Consider the following 26,600-nt stretch of genomic DNA (forward strand, 5'->3'; position numbering starts at 1 on the left):
AAGGGGAACTGAATGAAAGCCGTGATAATTAAATGTAAGTGAACATAATGAAAGTGTGTCACTACAGATGAAAGTAAACAAAATTAGCTCACCTATCCATTAGCACTTTAGACAAAGAATAGAGGTGATGATCCTATGAAACTTCAGCGACACAAATAACATATATCTCTCGCAATATCTCACCTTATCAGGTGTCTATAGATGCAGAAATTATTAATTGTAAAACATGTGCACATGTGGGTAAATACTCCCCCTTTAAAGTGATTTAAAACGAGTAATTTGGAGGCCGTAACAAACCGGTGCTCTCCGATAGGCTATCCAAGCCGAATATAATCTCGCACAATCTCGGAGGACACATTTTTTATTTAATATCCTTCTAAATTTTATTTTTACATACAATTTGAATGCAAATAACAAACTGAAATGAATTAAATAAATATAATGTTATTTTAACTTTTTTTATTTTTAGATTGCGTTCGAATACGACTTGAGAACGCACTATTTCCCGCCATTTTAACTTCCTATAAAATGCGTTGCACTCAAATTCTTTTATCACATTGCTAACATGTGATACAATTTTAACAATCTTCCCCGGGTTATTTTTTTCATTTTTATTTAGATTCACATACGTATTTGTTAATCTATGTATATGATGGTCATGAATGTAAGTAATTGCGTAACAAAAACAGTTTTTTTAAAGTTTTAAAAAATGGATCATTGTGGATGATTATCACGGATCAGCAAAGTTGGGCTAACTAACCTTTCACTAGACAGCTGGTTTTCATGGATTGTGTAGATTTTCAGCGCCTTCGTTGAGTTTTCAATTTAAAGAATTTTACAATTAGTATTTGGTTCAACTTACTAAATTCTAGTAATACTTGAAGATCATAAGTAGGTTGTCTTAAATTCTACTGGTTTTTTTTTATAGATACACCAATGAATAAAAGGAGTCGTAGTAAATCAACGACAGAATAAGCGGCATATAAGACATATAAAGAAATTCAATTGATTTACAGTTTCAACAATTTACAGATGTCTTTACAATATGATAATATGGGACTATTATAGTATTTTTTTAGTATAATAGTCCACCAAGGTACAAAATGTCATTTTCTAAATCGTCCAGGGTTTTAAAAAGTCTAAAAGAAAAACTAATCAAAATAAACAATAATTATTTAATGTTAGAGACAAAAAATAGATTGTGAAACACGAGGATACGTATTTGTCAAATGGATATGTATGAATATTCCTTAATTTATAGGAAATCTTATTTGAATGAAGCATAATATTGAGATACGGTTTTCACTATATACCCGTTATCGTCCGTGGAGTAGGCGTACAATTTTTTCTTCGTAATCGGTCCTTCCAAAAAATAGTTAATAAATTAATGAAGGTGTGTTAATCTATGTATATGATGGTCATGAATGTAAGTAATTGCGTAACAAAAACAGTGGCGTAGCGTCACCCTTATCAAGTTCCAGTGAGGCAAACAAACAATCACTGCGCAAACAATTTGCAGCTTACGACCCAAGGCCTCAACATAGTTCATGGACCGCGATGCTGATAATGATTGGGAGTAATTGATTAAAGGTGGAAAAAAATTCGTAAAAGAGTTTTCCAAATTTAAAAATACAAAAAGGCGAATTTCAAATGAAAGATTAATTTTTTGATTGGTGTAGGTGTGAGCCAAAATTTGTTCCTGTGAAAAAAGTTCCAGTGGAACTAATATCACAGGAAATATGTTCTGGGAGAACTTTTTTCACAGATAATTTCTATATAATTTGTTCCATCTCTATAAAATAAGTTCCACACTTTACCTGGTGAAATAAGTTCTGGGTTTGTGAAATTTGTTCCTTACCTAGTGAAATAAGTTCCGGGTTTGTGAGATTTGTTCCTTACCTGGTGAAATAAGTTCTGGGTTTGTGAGATTTGTTCCCCACCTGGTGAAATAAGTTCCTTGTCTGTGAAATATGTTCCACTGGTTAAACAAGTTATCTTATATACTGAGCAGTGAGTTTCAATTCATCATTCAAGTGCATTATAAAAACATGTATTATATTGATAATGTAATAAAATAAAAGTGTAAACATCAAATTTGGATCCTGTGGAGTATGTAGTATGTTTAATAAAATACTACATAAAAATACCAAAATGACACTTATGAGCCAGAAAAGAGTAGAATAAGAAAAATAATTCCGAAAAAAGTATAGTTAAAGATGAACATGTGTACTAATTTGAAAAGGCCAAAGTGACTGATCAGTTATTTTAAAAGACATAAAGAAACAAAAGACACACTCTTTTGAAACTGTGCGATGACGTAAGTACATGTATGACAGTTAACAGGAAACAAGGAGGAATACCATATAAAACATGAATACAAATTATGATACATTACCATCGCTTTTATTTCTTATCGTCATCATATAGTTACAGTCATGCCTTCAATTGCAAATGTACCCCCATGCAAGCACAGTACAGCATCCAGCTTGCATTATAATTTAAGTGTAACAAGAAAATATTTAACTGTGCAATATGTTGCAATGGTACTTATTTTCTGTGAAATAGGTTTGAGCGGAACTTATATTCATTGATTTCTATGAAATATGTTCGTTAAAAACTAATATCACAGGAACTTATTTCACTTTTTTAAAAGTTTTAATATTGGAACAAAATTCATGGAGCTGTGATTTTTGTTCTGGAACTTATTTCACATTTGGTCAAAAAATTAGTTCCGGAACAAATTTTACAGTGCTGGAACTTATTTTCTGTAATATAAATTCCGGTGGAACATATTTCCTATGAAAGTTGTTCCGGTGGAACAAATGTCACGCCGGAACAAATTTTTTGTTACATAGGCCTAACGTCTAAAGGCCAATATCTTATGCATGTTGAGGATAAGAACAAATCAAATATAGTTCATTGTGCAGGTTCTGCAAAATAGGTCGGTCACGATGAAGGACGGGAAGTTTTGACTCACATGATGCTGTCAGAACCTCAAAGTACACCGTGACATGAAGCTGTTATATCTATCCCATTGAGTTGGACAAAAAGCCATGATACCACACACCAGGTTAGGTCTACTGCATATCTTGGCTCATACCAAAATATTGAATATGAGGGTCGGTTTAAGCAGCAACTTTCCATCGCCACATCAGTGGCATATGAAGTGCTAATCTTCCAGTTAATGTATACGGTATTCCAGGCTTTGTATGTTACGTCATGATTTTCTTGTAAGATGGTTTTTGGCAACCTATTGCTTACAAGGAAGCTGTGGAACCAAGGTTTCTGAACGTCATCTCTCCGAAAAGTTTACGGGCGCCCGTGATTATGAGTTGGTCCATCGCTTTGGAAAATTTGTATCGCGAATGGCACGTCGTGGCCACAATCCCGGCCCTTTTTTTCTTTCATGATATAACCGAAGGCGACTTATCGCCGGATTTTTTCAAGCTTATCACGAGCAACACGGTAGGTGTAACACTTGAAGAGTAGGAAATGTTTACCCTTTTTGAGCACCTGAGGTCCATCCCGAATTTTTAGAAAGACTAGCACGCGAGTTGCGATCGATCTAAATTCTAATAAGATTGAAAAAAAATTTTTATAGAATAATTATGAAGCTATACGATAATTTTTATTTTTAGTTCATTTTGTCAAAAAAACCAATGTAAGCTATTATCGTTACTTGTCTTTGTAGTTCGCCTGTCCAGAACTAACAAAAAATATCCACCGAAACTAATACGGATCTTTTCATGTAAAATGTTTTATTCAGCAGGACCGGACCCAAGGGCAATGAGGGAGGTTTGGTCCAGTTCACTTTTTGGTTGATTTTTTTTTTATGTACGTACATTCTTGTTTGTTTTGACTTTCGAACCTCCCTCCAAGTTCACGGTACTGGAATTTAGCATTTCAAATTCGTATACCACAACTTCTGTTCACAATGTTGTTAAATCTACAATAGTTAATGAAAGATACAAAAATAAAGAAATAAGTAGTGTGTTTTAATTAATGAGAAATTATCCCAAAACTGAATTATGACTTTTCGTCTGTATAAAAATATGGAGATGTGGTATGATTGACAATGAAATAACTATCCACAAGAGTTCACATGACGAAGATACAATCTATTATATTGGGTCACCGTAACGCCTTCAACAATGAGAAAAACCCATACCGTATAGTCGGCTATAAAAGCCGGCTCCGACATGAAAAATGTGAAACAATAATTATTGTGACTGTTTTGTCCTGTGATCTGTTCTGCGTTCTGTTGGCTTCCTCTATCTTCTCGTCAGTTTGAGTCTTTTTGTGAGCATTGTTGCAAAAGTATCACATAATACCTCTCTTTTTTTATCTTTCACATCTTAGCTGTAGCTGGGACTATTATACTAAATATAGTATAACAGTCCCAGGCTGTAGTCATTTCTAAGAAATAATTAAAAAATTGTCTCAATTTCAGGATTATAGATATAAGAAGATGTGGTATGAGTGCCAATGAGACAACTCTCCATCCAAGTCAAAATTTATAAAAGTAAACCATTATAGGTTAGTATGGTTATACAAAACCAGAGACATATACGTCTCTATACAAAACGGGATGAATATTCTCCTGCCACTTCTCCAATACAATTATCGATTGTACTTTTGTTTAAAGTATGATAGTTATATACAAATCAAACGTCTCTTAATGCGGGACAGTTATTGAGTATGACGAGGAAGATCCTCTGTTTGTGATGGGTGAAGTCCAACGGACAGTTTGGTTTCACATTATATTTCTTGAATTTAATGTCTATTAGGTTGAAGTGTGCATGTTATAATTACCATACGTTCATTTTCTGGCGTCTATTCTTGGTGCTTCCTCTTTATAAAAAAAATGTTGTTTTATATACCTAATACTACTATACAATTGTATTTATGTAATAGATAAGTCCTGGTGAAATGTGTCCAGGCGGACATACAGATTTTACTAGCATTTTAGTCAGATGTCAGTAATTAATGCCCTTATTTATTCTACATAGGATAGAGGTATGGGGGGTTGAGATCTCACAAAACATGTTTAACCCCGCCGCATTTTTGCGCCTGTCCCAAGTCAGGAACCTCTGGCCTTTGTTGGTCTTGTATGTTTTTTTTTAATTTTGGTTCATTTATATGTTTCGGAGTTGAGTGTGACATCCATTTTCTCTGAACTAGTATACATTTTTGTCTAGGGGCCAGCTAAAGCACGCCTCCGGTGCGGGATTTTCTCGCTGTGTTGAAGACCCATTGGTTGTTTTTTGCTCTTTGGTCGGGTTGTTGTCTCTTTCACACAGTCTCCGTTTCCATTCTCTGTTTTATTAGACAAATTTTCCTAGGTTTTCTCGTCCATGTCCTTAATATTCATAAGTAAAAATGTCCATGTCCTTTACTTTATTTCACTATGAAAATTCTTTGTACTTAAAGGAATTCATTACATGTAAACAGTGAAATGTTTTGTAGTTATGTTTCAATATTTTTAATCGTTGTTATACATAATCTTTCCTTATTTTATTAAAATCTAGGACTATTATACTACTATCTTAATACAGTGTCCTCATTAAAATATGGGATTTTACACCGGACTTGTTTTCCTGGAAAAATTAAATCATAGACTTTTATCATGTTTACAACTATAGAAACACTTTTGTTACTCTTTTGAAATTTGAATTAATATTAGAAAATGTCAAAAGAATTGAAATTTTATAGGAAAATTTTTTCTTAAAAAAATTGATTTCACAGACTTTCATAACTAGGAATTTAGATTTTCCATTATTCAAATATTTAGATTTTTATGATTTAGTCATTTTCAGAAGCGTTTAAGACAAATTTGAAAATTTCCTTTGACAATAAGTGCCAGACATAGATTACTAGCTACACACTTATTTTCCTAGGAAAATATATCCTGGGACTTACTTTTCTAGTAAAATTATGGTCATGGACTTGAATGGGGAAAATATCTACTAGCGGACATAACTTACTGTTACATTTACACATATTGTAGTCTCGGTGGTATAAAAATAAGGAAATGTGGTATGATTGCCAACGAGACAACTATCCACCAAAGTTCAAATGAAGTGGGTGTAAGAAATAATAGGCAACCGTACTTAAAATTCACAGAGAAAACTAACGGCATAATTTATAACAAAACAATTTACGAAAAATAAATATGACAGACATGATAAGTCAACGACAACCACTGAACTTTGGGACAGGCACAATTCGCTACTTGGAAGATCTCTCTTTTCCAAGTATTTCAATGATGACTTTATAGCAACGTTTTCTGATAGAATTAAGTCCCAACGTAATAGTATTTGTCCATCTTTGTTTGCTGGGACAATATACATGTATAGTCCCAGGTGTTGCTTGTGTCTTTTTTCGTGGAAACCCGAGTTGGTTTTTAGAACACCAATGTTGACAAACTGAAACGACTGGTTTCCTGTGTAATTAATACCGTTAGCTCGTTGAGAGTAACAAAATACCAGTCATAAAGAAACAAGACAGAATGGCAGACATAAAAGCATTGGAACATCCAACTTTAAAAGTTAGTTTTATTAAGATGTTTTGTTGTATATTTCAAGAAAGATTTAGTGACAGTCACAGTTCTATTCACATTTTTCTGTAATAAGGAGTAGGATCACGAACGGCTAGAACTGGCCCTTAGATTTTAATGGTTTTTTAATCAGGCCAAACTACTTCAACTACTACTTCCAATTTCACATTGAAATAGTTGTGATTTTATTATTTACTAAACATTTTTTTTGTGGCACTTAATTTACAAATTAACCTCGTAAATATACATTATTCGTGATGTAACATCAAATTGGGTCCAGTTTTCCATTATTTATATCAGTTTTTAGCATCAAGATTTTTTTTGTGTCTATAGGGATTCAATACTTACTGTGGCACCTTTTGATTACAGAACATTTTAGATTGCAGATTGTGGCTTATGTGTTTCTAAAGCATACAGGACCAGAAAATGTACAAAAATTGAAATCATCATATTTTGAAACTAATAAAAATGAATATATCTTCAAAATTGTGCTGAATTTGAAGTGTTTCCTGCAGCTTTTGAAAAGGGCAGGATAATTTTTTTCTCAGAGGGCACTCTAAGCGCGATTGGCTACACTTTAAGGGCACCATTTGTGCGGAGGACTACACTTTTAGGGCACTCTTTACATAGATATAAAGGCACTGTAATGGATAGGGATTTAATCGAATACATCATGGTTTCATATTTATTTGTAAGAAATAAAGATATGTAGTGTATATTAGGTTGTTAACTTAATTCCTTTTTGTAATAAAATTATCACTTCTAGACTCAGCTAATAGCATCTTGGTCTTGTTCATTGTGCAACTGCCTCATTTCAATCAATAATTTCAGTTATAAACTTTGATACTGGATCACTGAGACTTATTGTCTAAGTACATGTATGTGTTGTGAAAGTGGACTTTGTATGACCAAGAGCATATGCAATGCATTGCTTTTTAGATGCACAAAATAAGTGCCAAATACCTTTTGGATCTTGCATGTTTATACCTTGGCTCACAACTGTACAAATAGTTTTAGAATTATATTCAAAGATTTGTATAGCAAAATTTACTATACATATTCTTCTGCTTTTCATCTTTTTCTACCTGTGTTTGTGTTTTTTTTATTGAAACGTTGTTGATTATTAATTTTTTTCGTACTATTCAAAACTATATCAGCTATATTCTTAACTTTAATTTTATTAAGATAACAACCGTATGAAAGCCGATTTAAATTCACAACCAATTTGACGTCTCGACCGACCAAATAGCATAAATAGAAAATATAAACAAACATCATATTGTTTACTTAATCAGTGGTGATGTCAAATGATCGCCTGGTTCCCCTTTAAATTGTCTACATTTTAAATTCGTAGAGGTACAAATCGATGTTGCCCTATTAGATTTGAGCATGGATCGTATTTGTACTCTGTCGCTTCATAACTGTTATGAATTATAATGAAATTCAATAAAATGTTGGCCATTAAAATTTTGATTACGTTCTAAGGGAAATAATTTCGAAATGGTCTTGCTAAAAGATGAATTGCAGAACCGATATTAAATTACGGTGGGGCGTTCTAAAATACAACGGAAAAGGGACATGGTCCCAAATATTTTCCTAAAAAGGGCAGGGTGTCAAGAAAACACGGCAGGGCACCATACCACGCCATATCCTTCTGCAGGAAACACTACTTTGGCGTGTAGTAATGTACTGTTACAAAGATATTTGTTTTACCTAGCATGAAGGCGTTTGATATAGACCCATTAAAGAACCAAATTGTGGCTTTTTTGAAATTTTTATGATACAGTTGAAATTGAAGGCAATATTTTGCCTAAAGTGAACCTTGTCCTTTACAAAATGTGACAACCTAAAAACACACTCATATACCAGTGGAAAAAAATGAAAAATTACAGAACAACCACTTAAAAAGTTACTTATTTAAATGTTTCAGTTCCTTATCATTACAGTAAAAGAATCGAAGTAAACGAAATCTGCATGTAATAAATACTACAAAAAATATATGATGGAATGTTCAGAGATACTGTTAACTTTTAAGTAGATATAAGAAGATGTGGTATGAGTGCCAATGAGACAACTCTCCATCCAAGTCACAATTTGTAAAAGTAAACCATTATAGGTTGGAGTACGGCCTTCAACACAGAGCCTTGGCTCACACCGAACAGCAAGCTATAAAGGGCCCCAAAAAGGACTAGTGTAAAACCATTCAAACAGCAAAACCAACAGTCTAATCTATATAAAAAATGAGAAACAAGAAACACTTATAAACCACATCAACAAACGACAACCACTGAAAATCAGGTTCCTGACTTAGGACAGGTGCAAACAAATGCAGCGGGTTTAAACGTTTTAATAGGCGATAACCTTCACCCTAGCCTGAAACAATAGTGTAACATCACAACATAGAAAGACACACTATAAAATATCAATTGAAATGGCTTAACTCAATCAAAAGACATATTAACTAAAACAAGTGAACATACACTGAACAAATAAATTTGATCTATGACACAATGTAAATACGAAATTAATAAAACGAGGGGGTTAGATGTAAAATAATATCAGAAAAACAACCATAACCTTGGACAAAATGCCGCCAAATAAAATAACGTACACAGGTAAATAAAAATAATTTTGTTGCAAAGTATACATGGAGTACGGAAATATTTTTACAAAATAAATAATTTTGTTGTTCATAGTACGAGAAAGGAAGTGAAAATTAAATATTAGATAACTAAAATGCATTACAAATTGTATCAACAGGTCAAATTAACACAAAAGTACGATTTGAGAGTACTCACAGTTACTGAAAGCTAGTTAAAAGCCAAAAACAATTAATTATAAAAAATCATGCATCAGAGACTAAAATCAACTAAAACACATCCCAGGGATTTAGAGTTTTAATGTCATGCACAGTCAAAGAAGAAATGACTTGTGCAATGCCAAAATAAAAATATCGGCAGGCAGTAGGATAGTTAGGAGTTAATCTCTTAATAAATATGTATAATATTATATATAGGTAGAGTAATCTCTATATAGAAGGAAATGGCAAATATGGCTGTGTTTACACCACAAAATTACTCTGAGTACAGACAAACCTGTAGGGGAAGCAGACAACTAGCCCCAATGCAATATCGCCCCAGACAATATCGCCCCAATGCAAAATCACTCCACTTTACCACCAACTCGCCCCACTTTCTACCAAATCACCCCACTCTTGTTTACCAACTCGCCCCACTCATGAAAAAGGGTGAAATACCGTTGAGGTTAGACCCGCCAACTCACCCACTTACAGTCAGAGCTCAAACACATACAAGTCTAAACATGTTTTGACTCCTATAAGTCAAAAAATGTAAATATCAAGAAATCAAATTTTGACTTGTTTCTGTTTTGCCCTAAATGTTCATATACAGAGTTTTTTGTTAAATTTGCCGCTTTTTGACGCAATCTACGATCCCACGATTTTTAACAAATGACTTATAAAAAAGAGTAAAGTCTCAATGAATAAAGGTCTGCCAACTGGCCCCACTTATGAAAAAGAGTAAAATCCCAATGAATAAAGGTCTGCCAACTGGCCCCGGCCACTTATGAAAAATAGTAAAATCCCGTTAGATAATGTTCTACCAACTCGCACCACTTATGACAAAGGGTAAAATCCCGATGAATAAAGGTCTGTCAACTCGTCCCACTAAAGAAAAAAAGTTAAAATAGGGATGAATAAAGGTCTGCCAACTCGCCTCACTAATGACCAAAAAAGAAAAAAAAAGAGTTAAACCATACTGCATTAAGGACTACCAACTCGCCCCGTTATGAAAAGGATATAGTCCCATTTATTAAAGGTCTGCCAACTCGCCCCACTAATGAAAAAAAGAATGAAACTTTATTGAATTAATTAAAAGGCCTACAAACTTGCCCCACTCAAGAATTTAGAATTTTCATAAGTGGGGCGAGTTGGCAGGACTTAATTTAAAATTTCGTCCGAAGACATTTGGTTTCCAGACAATAACTTTAGTATATGTGAATAGAAATCTATGAAATTTAAATACAAGGTTTATAACCACAAAAGGACAATTACTTAAAAGTGCAATGTTATGTTTGGATTACCTCCCTCACACTGCTTTTAAATTATGTTTAAAGAAATATTGTATTTTCTTGAGGTGATTAGCTGTCGATTTATTTTTAGAAGTTACTATTAAAAATGCTGATTAAGGAATATTAATTTTAGCCATGATTATGTTTGTCATTTTCTATTTTAAGACTTTTATGATGTATTTAAATGGGTAATTATGGTTGCAAACCCCATTGGAAATTTGAATTGAGATTATGACCATATCTTGAGGGAAAGATTTTTTTTTTTTTTTTAAAAAGGAGGGGGAGGTGAAAAAAAATTATGGGGGGGGGGGGACATTTTTTTCTCATTTCAGATTTCAGAGATTAAAAAGAAAATTTCTTCAAATATTTTTTTTTTTTGCAAAAAAAGGGAGGGGGTAAAAAAAAAATTTTTTTTTGGGGGGGTCAATTCGCAACAGCAAAGTGTATTGCACAAAAGCAAAAAATAGAATATAAATTCAAATCATATAACCAATTCTAAGTTCTTTGACTACAGTTATTCTGTGTCAGAAACCTATTATGTATCAAATATTTAATTACAATCCAAATTCATACCTGTATCAAGCGCGAATATTGTGTCCATTTTAGCCCCAACTGTTCAGGGTTGGACCTCTGCGGTCGTATCCAGCTGCGTTTGGCTAAGCAATTTATTTCATAAGTGGGGCAAGTTTGCAGTCAGGATTAAAAAGTTCTCTTCATAAGTGGTAGCCCTCATTCAGTAGGATTCAATTATTTTTTCAGAAGTGGGGCAAGTTGGCAGACCTTTATTCATCGGGATTAAACAACTTTTCGAAAGTGGACGAGTGGCCTGGTAGGCCTAAAATCATCGGGATTAAACTACATTTCATAGGAAGGGCAATTTGGTAGGCCAAAATTAAGCAGGATTAAACTATTTTTCATAAGGGGCGAGTTGGTTAACATGAATGGGGCGAATGGGAAAAAGTGGGGTTGAGTTGGTAGAAAGTAGGGGCGAGTTGTTATGAATTCTTACTGGTTCAGTATTTTTGGTGTATCCAGATATGCTCATTGCATTCTGTGTACTGTTTACAGCTCATAATCATGAATTATATCAACACTTATGATCTCATGATTTTACCTTCCACTGATAAATTAAAGCAATTTTTACCCTTCATTTCTAAAAATATTTTAAAGTCTTCTTTGAAAACTGCAGTTATCTTTCTTTGTGCATAATGGTAGTTGAATCAACTACAACCAATGCTTTATACAATGCAATATTCAATTTTACTTCCTACTGATAAATTAAAGCAATCTTTACCATTCAGTGCTTACAAGCACTTTGATTACTCTTCTAGAGATTTGTAATTTAGGTAGAGTCTCTTTTACCATTCTTCAGTTATGTCCCTTTACATCTTTATATGATATGCAAGCTGGGGCATCATCTGTGTCCATGTCCAGTCCACATTTATTTTAAACATCCTTCTGATGAACCTGTCCTTAAAACATGAACATGCAGGTTGGCATGTATCCTTTTTGTGATACTGTGTCCCATCTGATTTGGCTGCAGATAAGAATATTTTGTTTAGGCTCTTGCTTTTCACCACAAAGTGATTCTTATCATGCTTGAATTGGTATGCCTGAATTTATGTGAATTGAAATATTGTATTTAATAATGAGAAAATGAGGAAACTTGATAATTAGACTTAACAAGTGTAATGAACAATACTTGCCTTGTAATTTGAACATAATGCAATTCAAGACAAACTTATTTTTGATCAAAGAAAAATATACTACTACCGGTATATGTTAGTCATCAAAAGGAGTAAAAGTCCCCCCCCCCCCCCCAGCCCCCTGAAAAAAAACAAACAAAATAACACACCAAAGATAGCAATCAACAAAGCAAAGAAGTGAAGTAAGAAAACCAAACAATAATGTGGTATATTTCATCTTTAAATCTATATAAATGTAATACATTTGCATGAAATGATTTTTTGTAGGTTCCATATGAAATATTGAATAAGAAGTTTCGTTCAGCACAGAAGACAATTGACAGAGAAATCTCACATGTACATACAGCTAGCAGTGACATTGAGTCCTGTCTGGAGGAGAAAAAGAAAATAAAGGATGTGTCCAGAGTAATTGATAATATGGTAGAAAAACTTTGTCTTTTGAAAAGAAAGGTAAAAATTTAGGTTTTATATGAATAAACAGATAATTTGGAGGGAACGTCAATGTGAAAGCAACCCAAAAATAAGTTCACAAAAATATGACAAACTAAATAATTCAATGCAAATGTCTCCATCCATTGAAATTAGTCATATATTGGGTGTTTGCCTACACCATCTGGATTAAACCAAATGGCCTTATGTCATTTATAGATGACTTTAATAAATCTAGTGAAAGTTAGGGATTGGGGGAAGAGAGGGCCAATGGGCAATTGTCCCATTTTCAAATGTATGTAGAAAATGCCCAATATAAACAAGTGAAACTCGGCATAGAACTATGAGAAAAGTTAATTGAAAATGAAGAATTCTTCAAAAATTGCTGAGATTGGTACATTTCTTATTAGATTTTTAGATTAGATTGAAGTAAAACTTATTACTTTGGCACAACATTTTTGAAATATGTGCCACTAGTACAAGTTTGTTGAGTGTTACTGATTTACTACATATGACAGTTCACCAATATGAAGCTGGTAACTGGACAGATTATGTTAACATCTACAACTCTTTCAATATCAGAAAGTTAATATTGGATTGGCATGGTTTAAAAAAACATTTATATTATTTTACTTATTTTTCCGAGGCTTTGTCACCAATTAATTTACAACTTGTATTTGTCTGGAAATCGTAAGATACTGTCATTATTTTATTTCTGATAAAAAAAAAAGCAGTTGAGACTGGCAATTGGCAATTTAAAAAAAATAGGAGCTTGTAACAAATGATGCCTTTGTGATTTTTTTTTATTTAAAACAAGTTTATTGCAGTATATTCTGTTACAAAAAATGTCCATGTCCACATCATCCAATAGGGCATCTCTGTTTGATTAGTTTTCTTAACAAACAGGGAAATTGTTTTTGAACATAATTTCATAATTTAAAATTATATAGCAGTTTTTGAGATTATTTATGATTGGTTAAAGTCATAATTATTTTTGGAAGATCTAAAATCTCACAGTTCTGATGTAGAAAATAATTTCATTAGTGTAACTGTCAGACAAGGTTTCACTGAAGCACATATGTGACATTTTCCAATTGTTGCCTCCCAAAAAATATATGACAGGCATGATAGCTTAGGATACATAGTTTATTTTGTAATTAAATATTTAGAAAACCTTTTTTTTATGTCATAGGCTGATGAGAGTATAAATGAAGAACTTGAAGCAGCCAGAGTTATAAAGAGACGAGTAGATCACCTTAAAGAAGCTGAATTACTTCATCCTCACACTAAACCTTTGTGGCACAAAAAAAGATTAGACAGAATGCTGGTGGAATACTTTCTTAGAGCTGGGTTTTACAACACAGCTATCAAACTGGCTCAGCAGTCAGAAATAGAGGTAATGGGATTATGCATGTACCTATATGTCAAATGATCTGCAGGTGTGACGTCATTGTTGATGACCATTTTTGATTATGGATTTTATTGGGCAATCACATTTGTGGCTGGGCTTATAAATTACACCTGTCCATATGCAGCTTTTTAGGGTCTGTATCTAATACCTACATAGCAATAGAGAAGAAATGTACTGTGAGCATCTTCAATTTAAAGCATTAAAGTAAATACCAGAATAATTATGCTCAATTAGCAAGTCAAATTCACAGAATATTTTTTAAAAGCAATAGGTATTGTGTTTTATAGTGTCTTTCAGCACATTAGTCAAACTGTTTTGTGTACTTTTTTTTTTTACAGATTTAACTGTTTACTCGTGTACATGTAAGGGAAATATTTTTCAGTTTGTAGATTCAGCAAATTTTTTTTAGTTAGAGAAATTCTGAAATAACTTTGATTTTAGGTGCAATTTGGTGCCATTTACTTACAGTACTTTTAAATATTGGATGAAGGATTTTCCGCTTTTGAATCATGTCAATTTTGTTCTAATACCGCTATTTGTCATGGTGGCAGGCCAGAGTTATTCATAGTCGCAGCTCAAAATGTCATGGTCATTGGTGGAATAGACATGATTGTAAACTGCCCTGATATGAAGTGGCCAGTGGCAGAAAGTGAAATGTCACTATAAAACATCATGATAGTTTATATTGCTACTACATTGTACCACCATATATATAGTGGGAAACCCTAAATTCACTTTGTAATGTCTCTTCCTTCACCTTTATAAAAAATATTATATATTTAGGTCATTTGTATATAGGGAAAAAAATGATATACATTCATTCATGTGAGAGTTAGTTACGACACTGTTAACTACAATGTTATTTCCTGGAAATGGAAAAATCTTGTGAATATTTGATATTTGTTTCAGGATTTGACAAATATTGAGCTTTTCCTGACTTCCAAAAAGATAGAAGAATCTTTACAAAGGAAAGAAGTTGTACCTTGTCTTACATGGTGTTATGAAAATAAAAACAAATTGAGGAAAATGAAAGTAAGATTTCATAAATTCCTTTATAGATTTGTAAATGCAATTCAGGTCCTCAAATCATGGTTTACATTTTTTATACGACCGCAAACAAATTTTTGTGGTCATATATTGGTATGACGTTGGCGTTGGCGCCAAAGACACATTAGTTTTCGCACTCTAACTTTAGTTTAAGTGAATGGATCTCTATGAAATTTTACCATAAGGTTCAATACCACAAAAGGAAGGTGGGGATTGATTTTGGGGGTTATGGTACAAAAGTTAAGGAATTAACGGTCAAAAAGGGGCCAAAAATAAGCATTTTTGTAACTTCCAGACATAACTTGTGTGTAAGTGTATGGATCTCTCTGACATTGTACCACAAGGTTCCATATCACAAAGGGAATGCTGGGATTGATTTTGGGGGTAATTACCTCCAAATTTTAGGAATTAGGGGCCAAAAAGGGGCAAAAAGCAAGCATTTTTCTAGTTTCATGACACTAACTTGTGTGTAAGTGTATGGATCTCTCTGACATTGTATCACAAGGTTCCATATTACAAAGGGAATGCTGGGATTGATTTTGGGGGTAATTGCCCTAAAAGTTTAGGAATGAGGGGCCAAAAAGGGGCAAAAAACAAGCATTTTTCTAGTTTCAGGACAATAACTTGTGTGTAAGTGTATGGATCTTTATGAAATTGTACTGCAAGGTTCCATATCACAAAGGGAATGCTGGGTTTGAGTTTGGGGGTAATTGCCCTAAACGTTTAGGAATTTGGGGCCAAAAAGGGGCAAAAAAACTAGCATTTTTCTAGTTTCCAGACAATAACTTGTGTTCAAGTGTATGGATCTCTCTGAAATTGTACTGCAAGGTACCATACCACAAAGGGAAGGCTGGGATTGAGTTTGGGGGTGATGAATCATAAGGGGGTTCAAAAAATTTGGGGGGGGGGGTTTTTCATTTTTTTTCTTTAAAATTTTCCATTTTAAATTGGTTATTTCTGATTTATATATAAAAGCAAATAATAATGATATGGTTTGAATAGGTAAATTAAAAAATTTTAAGCTCTTAGACCACTTTCATTCTGTGTCAGAAACCTATGCTGTGTCAAATATTTAATTACAATCCAAATTCAGTGCTGTATCAAGCTTGAATGTTGTGTCCATACTTGCCCCAACTGTTCAGGGTTCGACCTCTGCGGTCGTATCAAGCTGCGCCCCAGCGGAGCATTTTATTATACAATTATTCTGTAACAATATTGGAAATAAATTGTATTTGTAGTGAAAAAAAAAACAATATGCCAACATGTTTGCTAGGAAATGGGGAGGTTAAATCATATGCATCATGTAGCCAATTAAAATGTATAATTAAGAACACATTTTCCATTGGCTTTAGCAAAACCACAAAATCAAATATCAATGAAAATACTATTTTCCTCAATATAAATTGGTACCCACAAAAATAAATGAATCCATAGTATGCAGATTTAAATGAACCAAGCATTTTGCTACCTGTTTGCTTTTAATAGTATTGCTGGGTTCAAAATTATGGTATTATTCATGTTTTTAACCAAATTTTCTTGTTAAAAGGTATTTTAAAAGACTATTTCCTTCTGGAAGACATCTGTCACACATTTGGACCAAAATGATATTGTAACCTTTGTGAGACACACATCCTTGCAAAAAAAAGTATGTTTATCCTAACTTAGCAGTGTTATCTGAACAAAATCCATCAACTTTTAGATTTCCATTTATATCAAGGTGTGCAGTAATGACCTCACAATAACAAAGCCATTTACATATTGTTCCAAAACTTATTTATTTCTTAATAATCTTTTTGTTTCCTTTTTTGTTTATTTGCAGAGTACCTTAGAATTTAAACTGAGAAAACAAGAGTTTATAGAACACATAAGAAACAGCAGATGTTTAGAGGCAGTAAAGTAAGTTAAGATATTGCGTTGGATAAAAACCGCAAATTTTATACGTGTTCATGCAAAACAAATTTCTTGGTAGAGGGGTCTAAATACAGCACAAACAACATTTTCCAAAAGATTCAAAAAAGTGAAAAAGTATATTTTAACAATTCGCATTTGACTAGCAGGTCGAACAATGGATGTTCTCAAACCCTGCTGACTGCCATGGCGATTGCCAAATAAACAGATCACCAGATGTAACAAAATGGATCTTAATTATTAATTTAATACCAAACAGAAAACAATAAACTTGCGGAAAAGATGGTATACCGCAAACATGAGGTGCAAAAATTTGTACACCATATCCGGATTTCGACAATTAATGTCACTTCAGTGATGTTAGGAATCGAAACGGTATTTGGAAGGCCATATAATTGGCCTCAATTAAGGATAGACTGTTGAATTTTGAAGAGTAGAAATAGAATGAACGGATTATATAAACCCGAAGGCAAATATAATACTAGCCCAAACGAAAAAATATAAACAAGTCTAAATATATATATATCTATTTACATGATTGACATATGGTTATCCTGACAAATGTCTTCTGTAAGTAAATGATTATTGATGAGATTTACTGAGAATAAATCTAGATCTCTAACTATATCAACCCTAATATCCAATATCTTTAAGAGGGCTATAATCGCGAACAGATATAGGTCTGTAATTTGATACAATGTAAGGCATAGATTCTGTCATGTGTCCTTCACTTCATTATATTTATGAAAATGACAAAATAATGATGAAGGTTACTTACCAGGGTTGGAGTGTGCAATGCATAGCAAGTGATATATGATTTGTGAAACAGTTACTGTTAAATGGGACAAAGGGATAACTTTTGCTAATTTCGTGGTAGAGATAGAATCGTGAAAAATATAACATCACCTGAATTTGATTTGTAAGGAAGATCAGAAGTTTTGTCAATAAAAAAACAAAAATATAACCTCACAAACCTGTTTGCCCCTTGAAATTGCAAAATTTATATTATTATAGAATTCAAAATATAAAACAGTTATATTGTATGTAACAGACAGTCTTGCAAAGGAATATCCTTTTTAGTGAATTATTTGCATAAGACTCAAAAACATGTGACAAACTAGTAAATATATTAAAGTTGATTATTGTTTTAAAAGTAAAACATTACAATAAAATTTGTAAAATAAGCTAATGTACTTTAGATCATTATCAGTACCTATTAAAAGTAGTCGTTTAGCTATTTCATCTGCTTAATCTTTTTTTTTATTTTCTAGACATGCAAGAAAACATTTTTCTGTATTAGAAGATGACCAAAAACTAGCAGAGGTTCAGAGAGTAATGGGTCTATTAGCATTCCCGGGATGTTCTTCCAAATCACCTTACAAAGTGAGTAGCTAGATTTTATCATTCTTCAAGAATACCTTACAAGAGAAATAGGTCTGTTATAACTTATATGTTATTTTTTATTTGGAATGTTGTCAAAAATGAGATTTTCCAGATTACCATACAAATTAAAGTAAATAAAAAAGTTATGGGACTGTTAACATTCCTGGCTTGTTCTTCAATTCATCTTACAAAATAAGTAGCTTCAGGAAAGGGACAGAAAATAAGTAGCTTCAGTTAAGGAACAGTTAACTTTCTGTGTTGTTTTTGTCTCGCCTTGACAGAGTCAAAAAGAAAGATATTGGTATGCTGTTTCTGGCGTTTGCTTCGGCGTCAACAATGTATTAGTTTGTGATTAGGTCAGTTTATGGGGAACCACTATTGATAGGTCAATGGTATTTGGTATGCAGTTGTTTTAGCATTGGCACATCTCATTTCCATGGAGATTAGTTGTCCTTGCCCCCTCAGTCATGGTCTATTGACTTTGAAACTTTTGCATACTTTACATGTATTAGCTTGTGATTAGGTCAGTTTATGGGGAACCACTAGTGGTTAAGTCAATTATAATTGGTATGCAGTTGTATTGACATTGGCACAGATCATTTCCATGGAGTTTGTTTGGCCCTATACCTTCAGACTGGCTTCAGTCATGGTTCATTGACTTTGAATATTTTGCATAACTTACATGTTAAAGTATTGCTATTTTAATTTCAACATTTTCATTTTACTATCAAAATAAAAAAAAGGCGAGACATATCTCTGTGTTCAGAGTGTACTATGTGTAACTATACAAAGTCAACAGATAAATAACAAAACTGTAAGCACTCGTGAGACTTATATCCAAATCTACATTAAAAATGCTATGACAAATAAAACAATAAAATTAAGATACCTTGAAAAAATAATATAATAACAGTTAGTAGCCAAAGTAATGATTCTGTGTCTATTCTTTGGATGTTTCTCAAGGTCACCTTACCAGGTGAGTATATAAGAGTCTGATTAGACTAACAGCTTTCCTTCAAATTTCTGGGATGTTCTTCCTGATCTTTATACAGAGCAAGTATGAGGAAACCAACATCTGATTTTAAAAAGTAAAACCATATATTGATACAAACCTTTTCCCGTAATTTTTAAGATTTCATTATTTTTCACGTTCGGTTATCAGCATTTTTTACAAAAATTCCTGTGTAATAAAAAAATGAGAAATTAAATATCAGTTTCATACAAACTTTTAATTTTTTCTGTTAATATTTCTTTGTGTATGAACCTTGATATTATTTATTCGTTTGCCTCTCGATTATTTTATTTTTTGTTGACGTTGCAATTGAAATTTTCTTCTACAAGTTTATTTAGATATTTTCTTGGACAGGTTTTTTTTTTTTTTTATGACCGCAAAAAAATTTTGTGGTCGTATATTGGTATGACGTTGGCGTCATTGTCGTCGTCGTCGTCATCGTCTGATGACACATTGGTTTTCGCACTCTAACTTTAGTTTAAGTGCATGGATCTCTATGAAATTTTACCCTAAGGTTCAATACCACAAAAGGAAGGTTGGGATTGATTTTGGGGGTTATGGTACCAACAGTTAAGGATTTAGGGGCCAAAAAATAAGCATTTTTGTAACTTCCAGACTAAACTTGTGTGTTAGTGTATGGACCTCTCTGACATTGTACCACAAGGTTCCATATCACAAAGGGAATGCTGGGATTAATTTTGGGGGTAATTGCCTCAAAATTTTAGGAATTAGGGGCCAAAAAAGGGGCAAAAAACAAGCATTTTTCTAGTTTCATGACAATAACTTGTGTGTAAGTGTATGGATCTTTCTGAAATTGTACTACAAGGTTCCATATCACAAAGGGAAAGCTGGAATTGAGTTTGGGGGTAATTGCCCAAAACGTTTAGGAATAAGGGGCCAAAAAGGGGCCAAAAATAAGCATTTTTCTAGTTTCCAGACAATAACTTGTGTTCAAGTGTATGGATCTCTCTGAAATTGTACTGCAAGGTACCATACCACAAAGGGAAGGCTGGGATTTTGGGGGTAATTGCCTCAAAATTTAAGGAATTAGGGGCCAAAAAGGGGAAAAAAACAAGCATTTTTCTAGTTTCAGGACAATAACTTGTGTGTAAGTGTATGGATCTTTATGAAATTGTACTACAAGGTTCCATATCACAAAGGGAAAGCTGGGTTTGAGTTTGTGGGTAATTGCCTGCAACGCTTAGGAATTTGGGGCAAAAAAGGGGCCTAAAAACAAGCATTTTTCTAGTTTCCAGACAATAACTTGTGTTCAAGTGTATGGATCTCTGAAATTGTACTGCAAGGTACCATACCACAAAGGGAAGGCTGGGATTGAGTTTGGGGGTGATTAATCATAAGGGGGTTCAAAAAATTTGGGGGAGGGAATATTTTTCCTTTTTTTTCCTTTTTTTTTCTTTAAAATTTTCCATTTTAAATTGGTTATTTCTGATTTATATATAAAAGCAAATAATAATGATATGGTTTGAATAGGTAAATTAAAAAATTTTAAGTTCTTAGACCACATTCATTCTGTGTCAGAAACCTATGCTGTGTCAAATATTTAATCACAATCCAAATTCAGTGACGTATCAAGCTTGAATGTTGTGTCCATACTTGCCCCAACTGTTCAGGGTTCGACCTCTGCGGTTGTATCAAGCTGCGCCCAGCGGAGCATTTGATTATATTCCCATTTATATGCGGCAAAAAATAAGCTCTTAATTTTGTATTTGAAAGCTGTACTAATGGAACAATTTAAGATAATGTGTAATATGTATATTGTTTGTAATTGCAGGACTTATTGGATGAGAATTCCTGGGCAGACCTTGTGAAACAATTTAGATATGAAAATTTCAAACTCCACCAACTTAATACAGATTCTGTGTTCACGATTACCTTACAAGCAGGTCTTTCAGCATTAAAAACACCGTATCCTTTACACTTTAATAATATCATATAATATCCAAAATAACCCATACAATTGCTGTTTATCTTACTTTCTTCATGAAGAGCAATTACAACCTCATGCCAGTCTTTTAAGTAAAAACAAAGTTTTGTGAATACCCATTCATTTTGGTTAATAATAAAATTCAACAAAACACATCATTAATTTCAGATGGAATTTACGCACACAAAGTATAATTGATATCAAGTAGATTTTGGAAGTAACGACATATATCAGATAAACAATTTATTCATCACTATATTTTTAACAACAGTAGCCAAGATTATGATTGACCCTGACTTAGAGGGTTATTAAAATGTTTGTCTAACCTCCTGATTCATGTTATCTCCTCCTCTTAATAGGGTAACTCATAATCTAAGATGATGTTTTACATAATTCACCTTAACTGAAACCAGAATGTGTTACAAGCAACATGCAATGAGAAAAAGCTCTGACTGTCCAGTCTGTAACTGTCAACTGAATGAACTGGGGAAAGGCTTACCATACTCACATTGTGCTAATTCTAAATTGATATGTGCTATCTCTGGACAAGCTCTCAATGAGCACAATCCACCAATGGCATTACCCAATGGTCATGTTTATGGTTATAATGTAAGTAATTATTGTAAAAAAATAATCATTGTGATTTGGACTTCACAAAAATTAAAACTCTTTTGATTATTTGAAAATATGCAATGCAACTCTTCAAGGAACAATTTAGATAAGTAACTTCCATTCTGTTAAACTATGTTTAGAAAATAGTTTTCACATCCATTGCTCTTCAACTTTCTGTTTACTGATTATTTAAAGTTAGATATCATTAGTAAACCTTAGCTGAAAGTTCAACTTGGTTTTTTATGCCCCTGTCGTAGCGGAGGGGGCATTAAGTTTTACCCTTGTCCGTCTGTACGTCCTCAAATTGGTTTCCGTTCTCAAACTTAAATTTGCCTCAACCAAATGTTATGAATCTTATACATGATGCTTATTACCACAAAACACAGATCAAGTGTGAATTTTGGTGGCGTCACTTTTACCGTTCTAGAGTTATGCCCCTTTTCAAATGGAAAAATTGCTGAATTTTTCGTTTCCATTCTCTAATTTTAGTTTGCCTCAACCAAATGCTATGAAACTTATACACAATGCTTATTACCACAAAACTCAGATCAAGTACGAATTTTATTTCAGACATAAACTTAAAGAAAACTTTTATGTGTGGCTATTGTCAGTAAAATTATACAGGACCTTAAATAATGTCATTCAGATATTAATGACCCTCATTAATCAATTCTGTACTTTTTGCTCTTCATTTATTTTATAAGGCCTGCATGTAAAATGTTTATATATTTCTTAATCCTGAAGACTTGAAAATCTAATACAGAATAAATTTAAAAAAAACTTTGCATATGAATTTTAGAATAATTAATCTGATTTTTTACAGTCGCTGAATGAGATGGCCGATGGTAATGATGGTCGAATTGTTTGTCCACGAACAAAGGAGATATTCCATATAGATGAAACAGAGAAAGTGTTTGTCATGTGATTGTTTGCTCATGAACAAGAGAGATATTCCACAATAAATGAAACAGTCAAAATATTTCTTTTATGATGTGTTTATCGTGACACAGATTCAGTTCACACATTACATTTATTTGTCTTGAGATGTCTGGTGTATAAGGACGTGATATATATGAAATGTAAATGTAATCTAATATGTATTGCATTGTAATCAATTTTTTCTTCATTTAAACCTTTATTTTCATTCAATATATTATATCATTTTGCTTTTGAAGCATTATTTTTTTTTTCATTTTAAGTAACAGACTATAGGAAAACACACGTAGAAAGACTTTATATTTGTATGATTCATAACCAGTGTGAAAGAGTTATAGTCTCAGAATGTCCATTCTAGGTCAAATTTGGTGTTTGATTGCAAACTATGATTGTCAGGTCAGTGTTACATATATATCACTAAACATTCTCATGTGTGAAGCTACAGACAGTGTAACATTTATGAACCTGTGTTGACAGGACGCTAGAGGAAATTCATAACAAAAATGTGCAACACTTAATTGCGAGAATATTGTTACCTGGTACAAGAACGAATCTTAATCTTTTATGAAAAAGTCAGTGTTTTCCTGAAAATTAGTGAAGGATGTTGATTGAAAGAATGGTGGTCATGAATAATAAAGGAAGATGGCTTATAAAGAGTAATAGGGAGCTTCAAATTTAAAAGGATTGGGAATTAAATTAATGGATGGGCACCACCATGCATAAAACCTTTAGGGAAAACACAGTATAAAGTGTAATGGTACAGTTCTTGTAAATTTTAGGGAAATAGTGATTACACAGACCAAATATTTTTTATAAAACACATTTTCTGTTGTTTTGGTGTCTGCAATGTCTTGAAACTATAATTTTATGGAACTATAAGTTTTCCAATTAATGAATGTACATTTATGGTCAACAGTTTATTTACCTAGTGATTTACATCTGAACAATTAGAGAAAAAAAAGTTTTGTGCAGACAGAGTGTTTACTGATTATGTCTAAACTGTTTAATTGCTTGTTTATTTTTGTATAGATTGGTTGCATGTTTATGTATCGCTCATATTTTTTGTTCATTTGAACAAATTATCAGTGTACTCTCTTCATACATGTCCACATCCAACTCACAAGAGACACAGCCATTTTATTTTGTGTGCAGGTGGATAGTCTTAACTTTGTGCAATAAGATGAAAGTGACAGGACCCATTATTCATGCATCAGTCCAGTGACTTTGATTAATTTTATATCTGATGTAAACATTTGTGTTCGACGAGTAATTTCAGTTATCAGATACTAAATCCGTAACCCACTTTCATTCATTAACTCCAAATTCAGTTCTTCAATACCAAATAAGCTGCAAACATATAGCTTAATGTGAGGTTGAATACAATATAACAACTCTTGTCAAAAGGTGACATTTACCTATAAAGTCATGAACTTCATTGAATTCAATTACATCTTACATTTGATCTCAGATATGAAGGAATCTACAACCATATAACTTAGTTTATAGTTTCATCTTGGTGAGAAAAATAGCTTCAATTAAAAGCAATTTAAATAATAAATGGTTACACATATTCAGATTTTCATTGCTCAAAACCAGTTCTTAACTTTTCTCTTTTTGCTTAATTTGTTTTCCAAATGCAATATACTTGTATTTAAAATTTAAAAATTACCTATATGTCATCTACTGACCGAAAGGATTTTAGCAAACCCATCATGTTGGTAGTTTCTTTATTTTCTTGTATGCCAGGTAGTCTGCTGTGAAGAGTTGTAAACAGATTTTGATAGTTTATTTTGTTAGCAGTATTCTTCAATAAATTACCATTATAAAAGTAAGGATTCTACTGAAATATTTAAGACCAGGTAAATTAACTTTATATCATTTCAATACAAAATATGATGTGAAACAAGTGAATTTGGTATGCATATAGAATGTAATAATTTTGACATAATTATAATATATATTTAGCAATGCCACTGGATGTAAATCAAACTACATTCAATCACTTATCACACAATAACATTTGTTGGTTCAAATGTTTTTCATTTTCAAGACTTCATTTTATATTTTATGTTCAGTGTTGGATAACATATATTGATGTGCATCTAGTCATTAAATTCTGCTGTCAGATCAAATCATTTGTAAATCATTATGGGAATGTCAGGATTTGTTTTTTGTTTATAAACACTGCATCTGACTGGAATGCATGATATTTGAGCAGATGTGAGAGGCCGGAGTTCCTGTAATTAAGAATTAGGCTTCATCTATGGTTATGATAAGGTAAAAGCTTGTTCTAAGTTAAAGTAAGGTTTTAGGGTTAAGTATAGGTAAGGGTAAGGGTTAGTTTAGTATAGCTCTTTATGAGTTGGGACCTGAAAAGTAAAAGAAGGCCAGATTTTTTGGTAATATAACCCTTTTGAAGAATGCTGAAAAGTATAAATTAGCTGTTAGATAACAAATAAAAAGTAGACATATTTTATATAAGTCTTTCATTGTATGTTAAAAAAATCCCAGATTTGGTTTGGTTATGCTTTTTATTTTGTAGATGTTATTTCTGAATAAATGATGTAAATACTTCAGGAAAAAAAAATCAGATAATGACATATATTTTAGAAATATTTAAAAATACTAACAGTAACAAAATATGAGTTATTCACTGCATATGTTGGTGCATTACTTCTTTATTATTTCTGTTTATGTGTTGTTGTCCTGTCTATGCAGTCAAATAATAAATTTACCTAATTGCAGATTGGATCATTTAACATATTAGTCAAGTGGTAAAATATATTGTCTTAGTGATACAGAATGACTGCAGTAAATCAACAATGTAAGTAGTGGAATTTTAAAATGTAAAATACTTACCTAATCTTGGCTGTGTGAAATACGATTTGAACACTTGGTGAAAAGAAAGTCAATTTATTAATTGGAAAAAGACATGAAAAGTTATTTTATGATATAAATTTGCTATTATATCTTTATTTTTAATATAATTTTATATCTTTTTTTTAAAGTGTGCTATGATTTCAGATCTTTTATGACTAAAATTAAAACCTTCATCTAGAACATACTTTTTGGGGAAAATTGTAAAAATGTTTCAATTTCTAAATATTTAGAAATGAGTTATCTCCCATTGAATAAGTAAACAATTTAGTCCTAATATTTTTTTACAAATAATTCCTTTGCTCAATTCTGCATTAAACTTTTTGTAAAAGAAATTGAACAAAAGATTCAGATAAAGTTTTAGACCATAAGTATTGTTTATAAATCAAATGGTGTTCAATTTGCAAAAAGTATTAAAAAAATACAAACTCCAAAGTAAGTTCAAAAAGGGGATGTCCTTAAAAACTGACAAAAGCAAACATTATAAACCAACAGAACGAGTAGAAAACGTCTGTCATATTCCTGACTTGGTACAGGCATTTTCCAAAGAAAATTATGGGCTAAACCTCCCACTTGTATGTCAGTTGTTTATAGTTCTGTTATATGGACACAATTGGGTGCAATTTAAGAATTAATATCACTTTATCCGGTTATTCAACTGTTACAATAGTACCCTTTCATCCATTCAG

At 32.4% G+C, this 26,600-nt stretch overlaps 2 protein-coding genes across 4 annotated transcripts in view; one reads left to right on the top strand and one right to left on the bottom strand.

Annotated features, from left to right (window-relative positions):
• Positions 1 to 314, bottom strand: part of LOC127733304 (C-terminal-binding protein-like) — a 31,277-nt gene extending 30,963 nt beyond the window's left edge. For 2 of the 3 annotated variants that reach the window (XM_052242674.1, XM_052242670.1), the window contains exon 1: positions 93 to 314. The gene's annotated coding sequence lies outside the window, so the exon portion shown is untranslated. The remainder of the gene's footprint in view (positions 1 to 92) is intronic. The other variant, XM_052242671.1, reaches the window with a different exon arrangement.
• A 6,155-nt stretch (positions 315 to 6,469) lies between these two features.
• On the top strand, positions 6,470 to 25,166 carry LOC127733310 (E3 ubiquitin-protein transferase MAEA-like). Its single transcript, XM_052242681.1, has 9 exons — positions 6,470 to 6,547; positions 12,619 to 12,801; positions 13,973 to 14,176; positions 15,101 to 15,223; positions 17,058 to 17,134; positions 18,418 to 18,529; positions 21,334 to 21,467; positions 21,900 to 22,095; positions 22,922 to 25,166. The coding sequence occupies exons 1-9, from the start codon at positions 6,509 to 6,511 to the stop codon at positions 23,021 to 23,023; spliced, it is 1,170 nt and encodes a 389-aa protein (XP_052098641.1). The 5' UTR covers positions 6,470 to 6,508; the 3' UTR covers positions 23,024 to 25,166.
• The last annotated feature ends 1,434 nt before the right edge of the window (positions 25,167 to 26,600 follow it).

The sequence above is a fragment of the Mytilus californianus genome, unplaced genomic scaffold (assembly GCF_021869535.1).
Source record: "Mytilus californianus isolate M0D057914Y unplaced genomic scaffold, xbMytCali1.0.p SCAF_3, whole genome shotgun sequence".
NCBI lineage: Eukaryota > Metazoa > Mollusca > Bivalvia > Mytilida > Mytilidae > Mytilus > Mytilus californianus.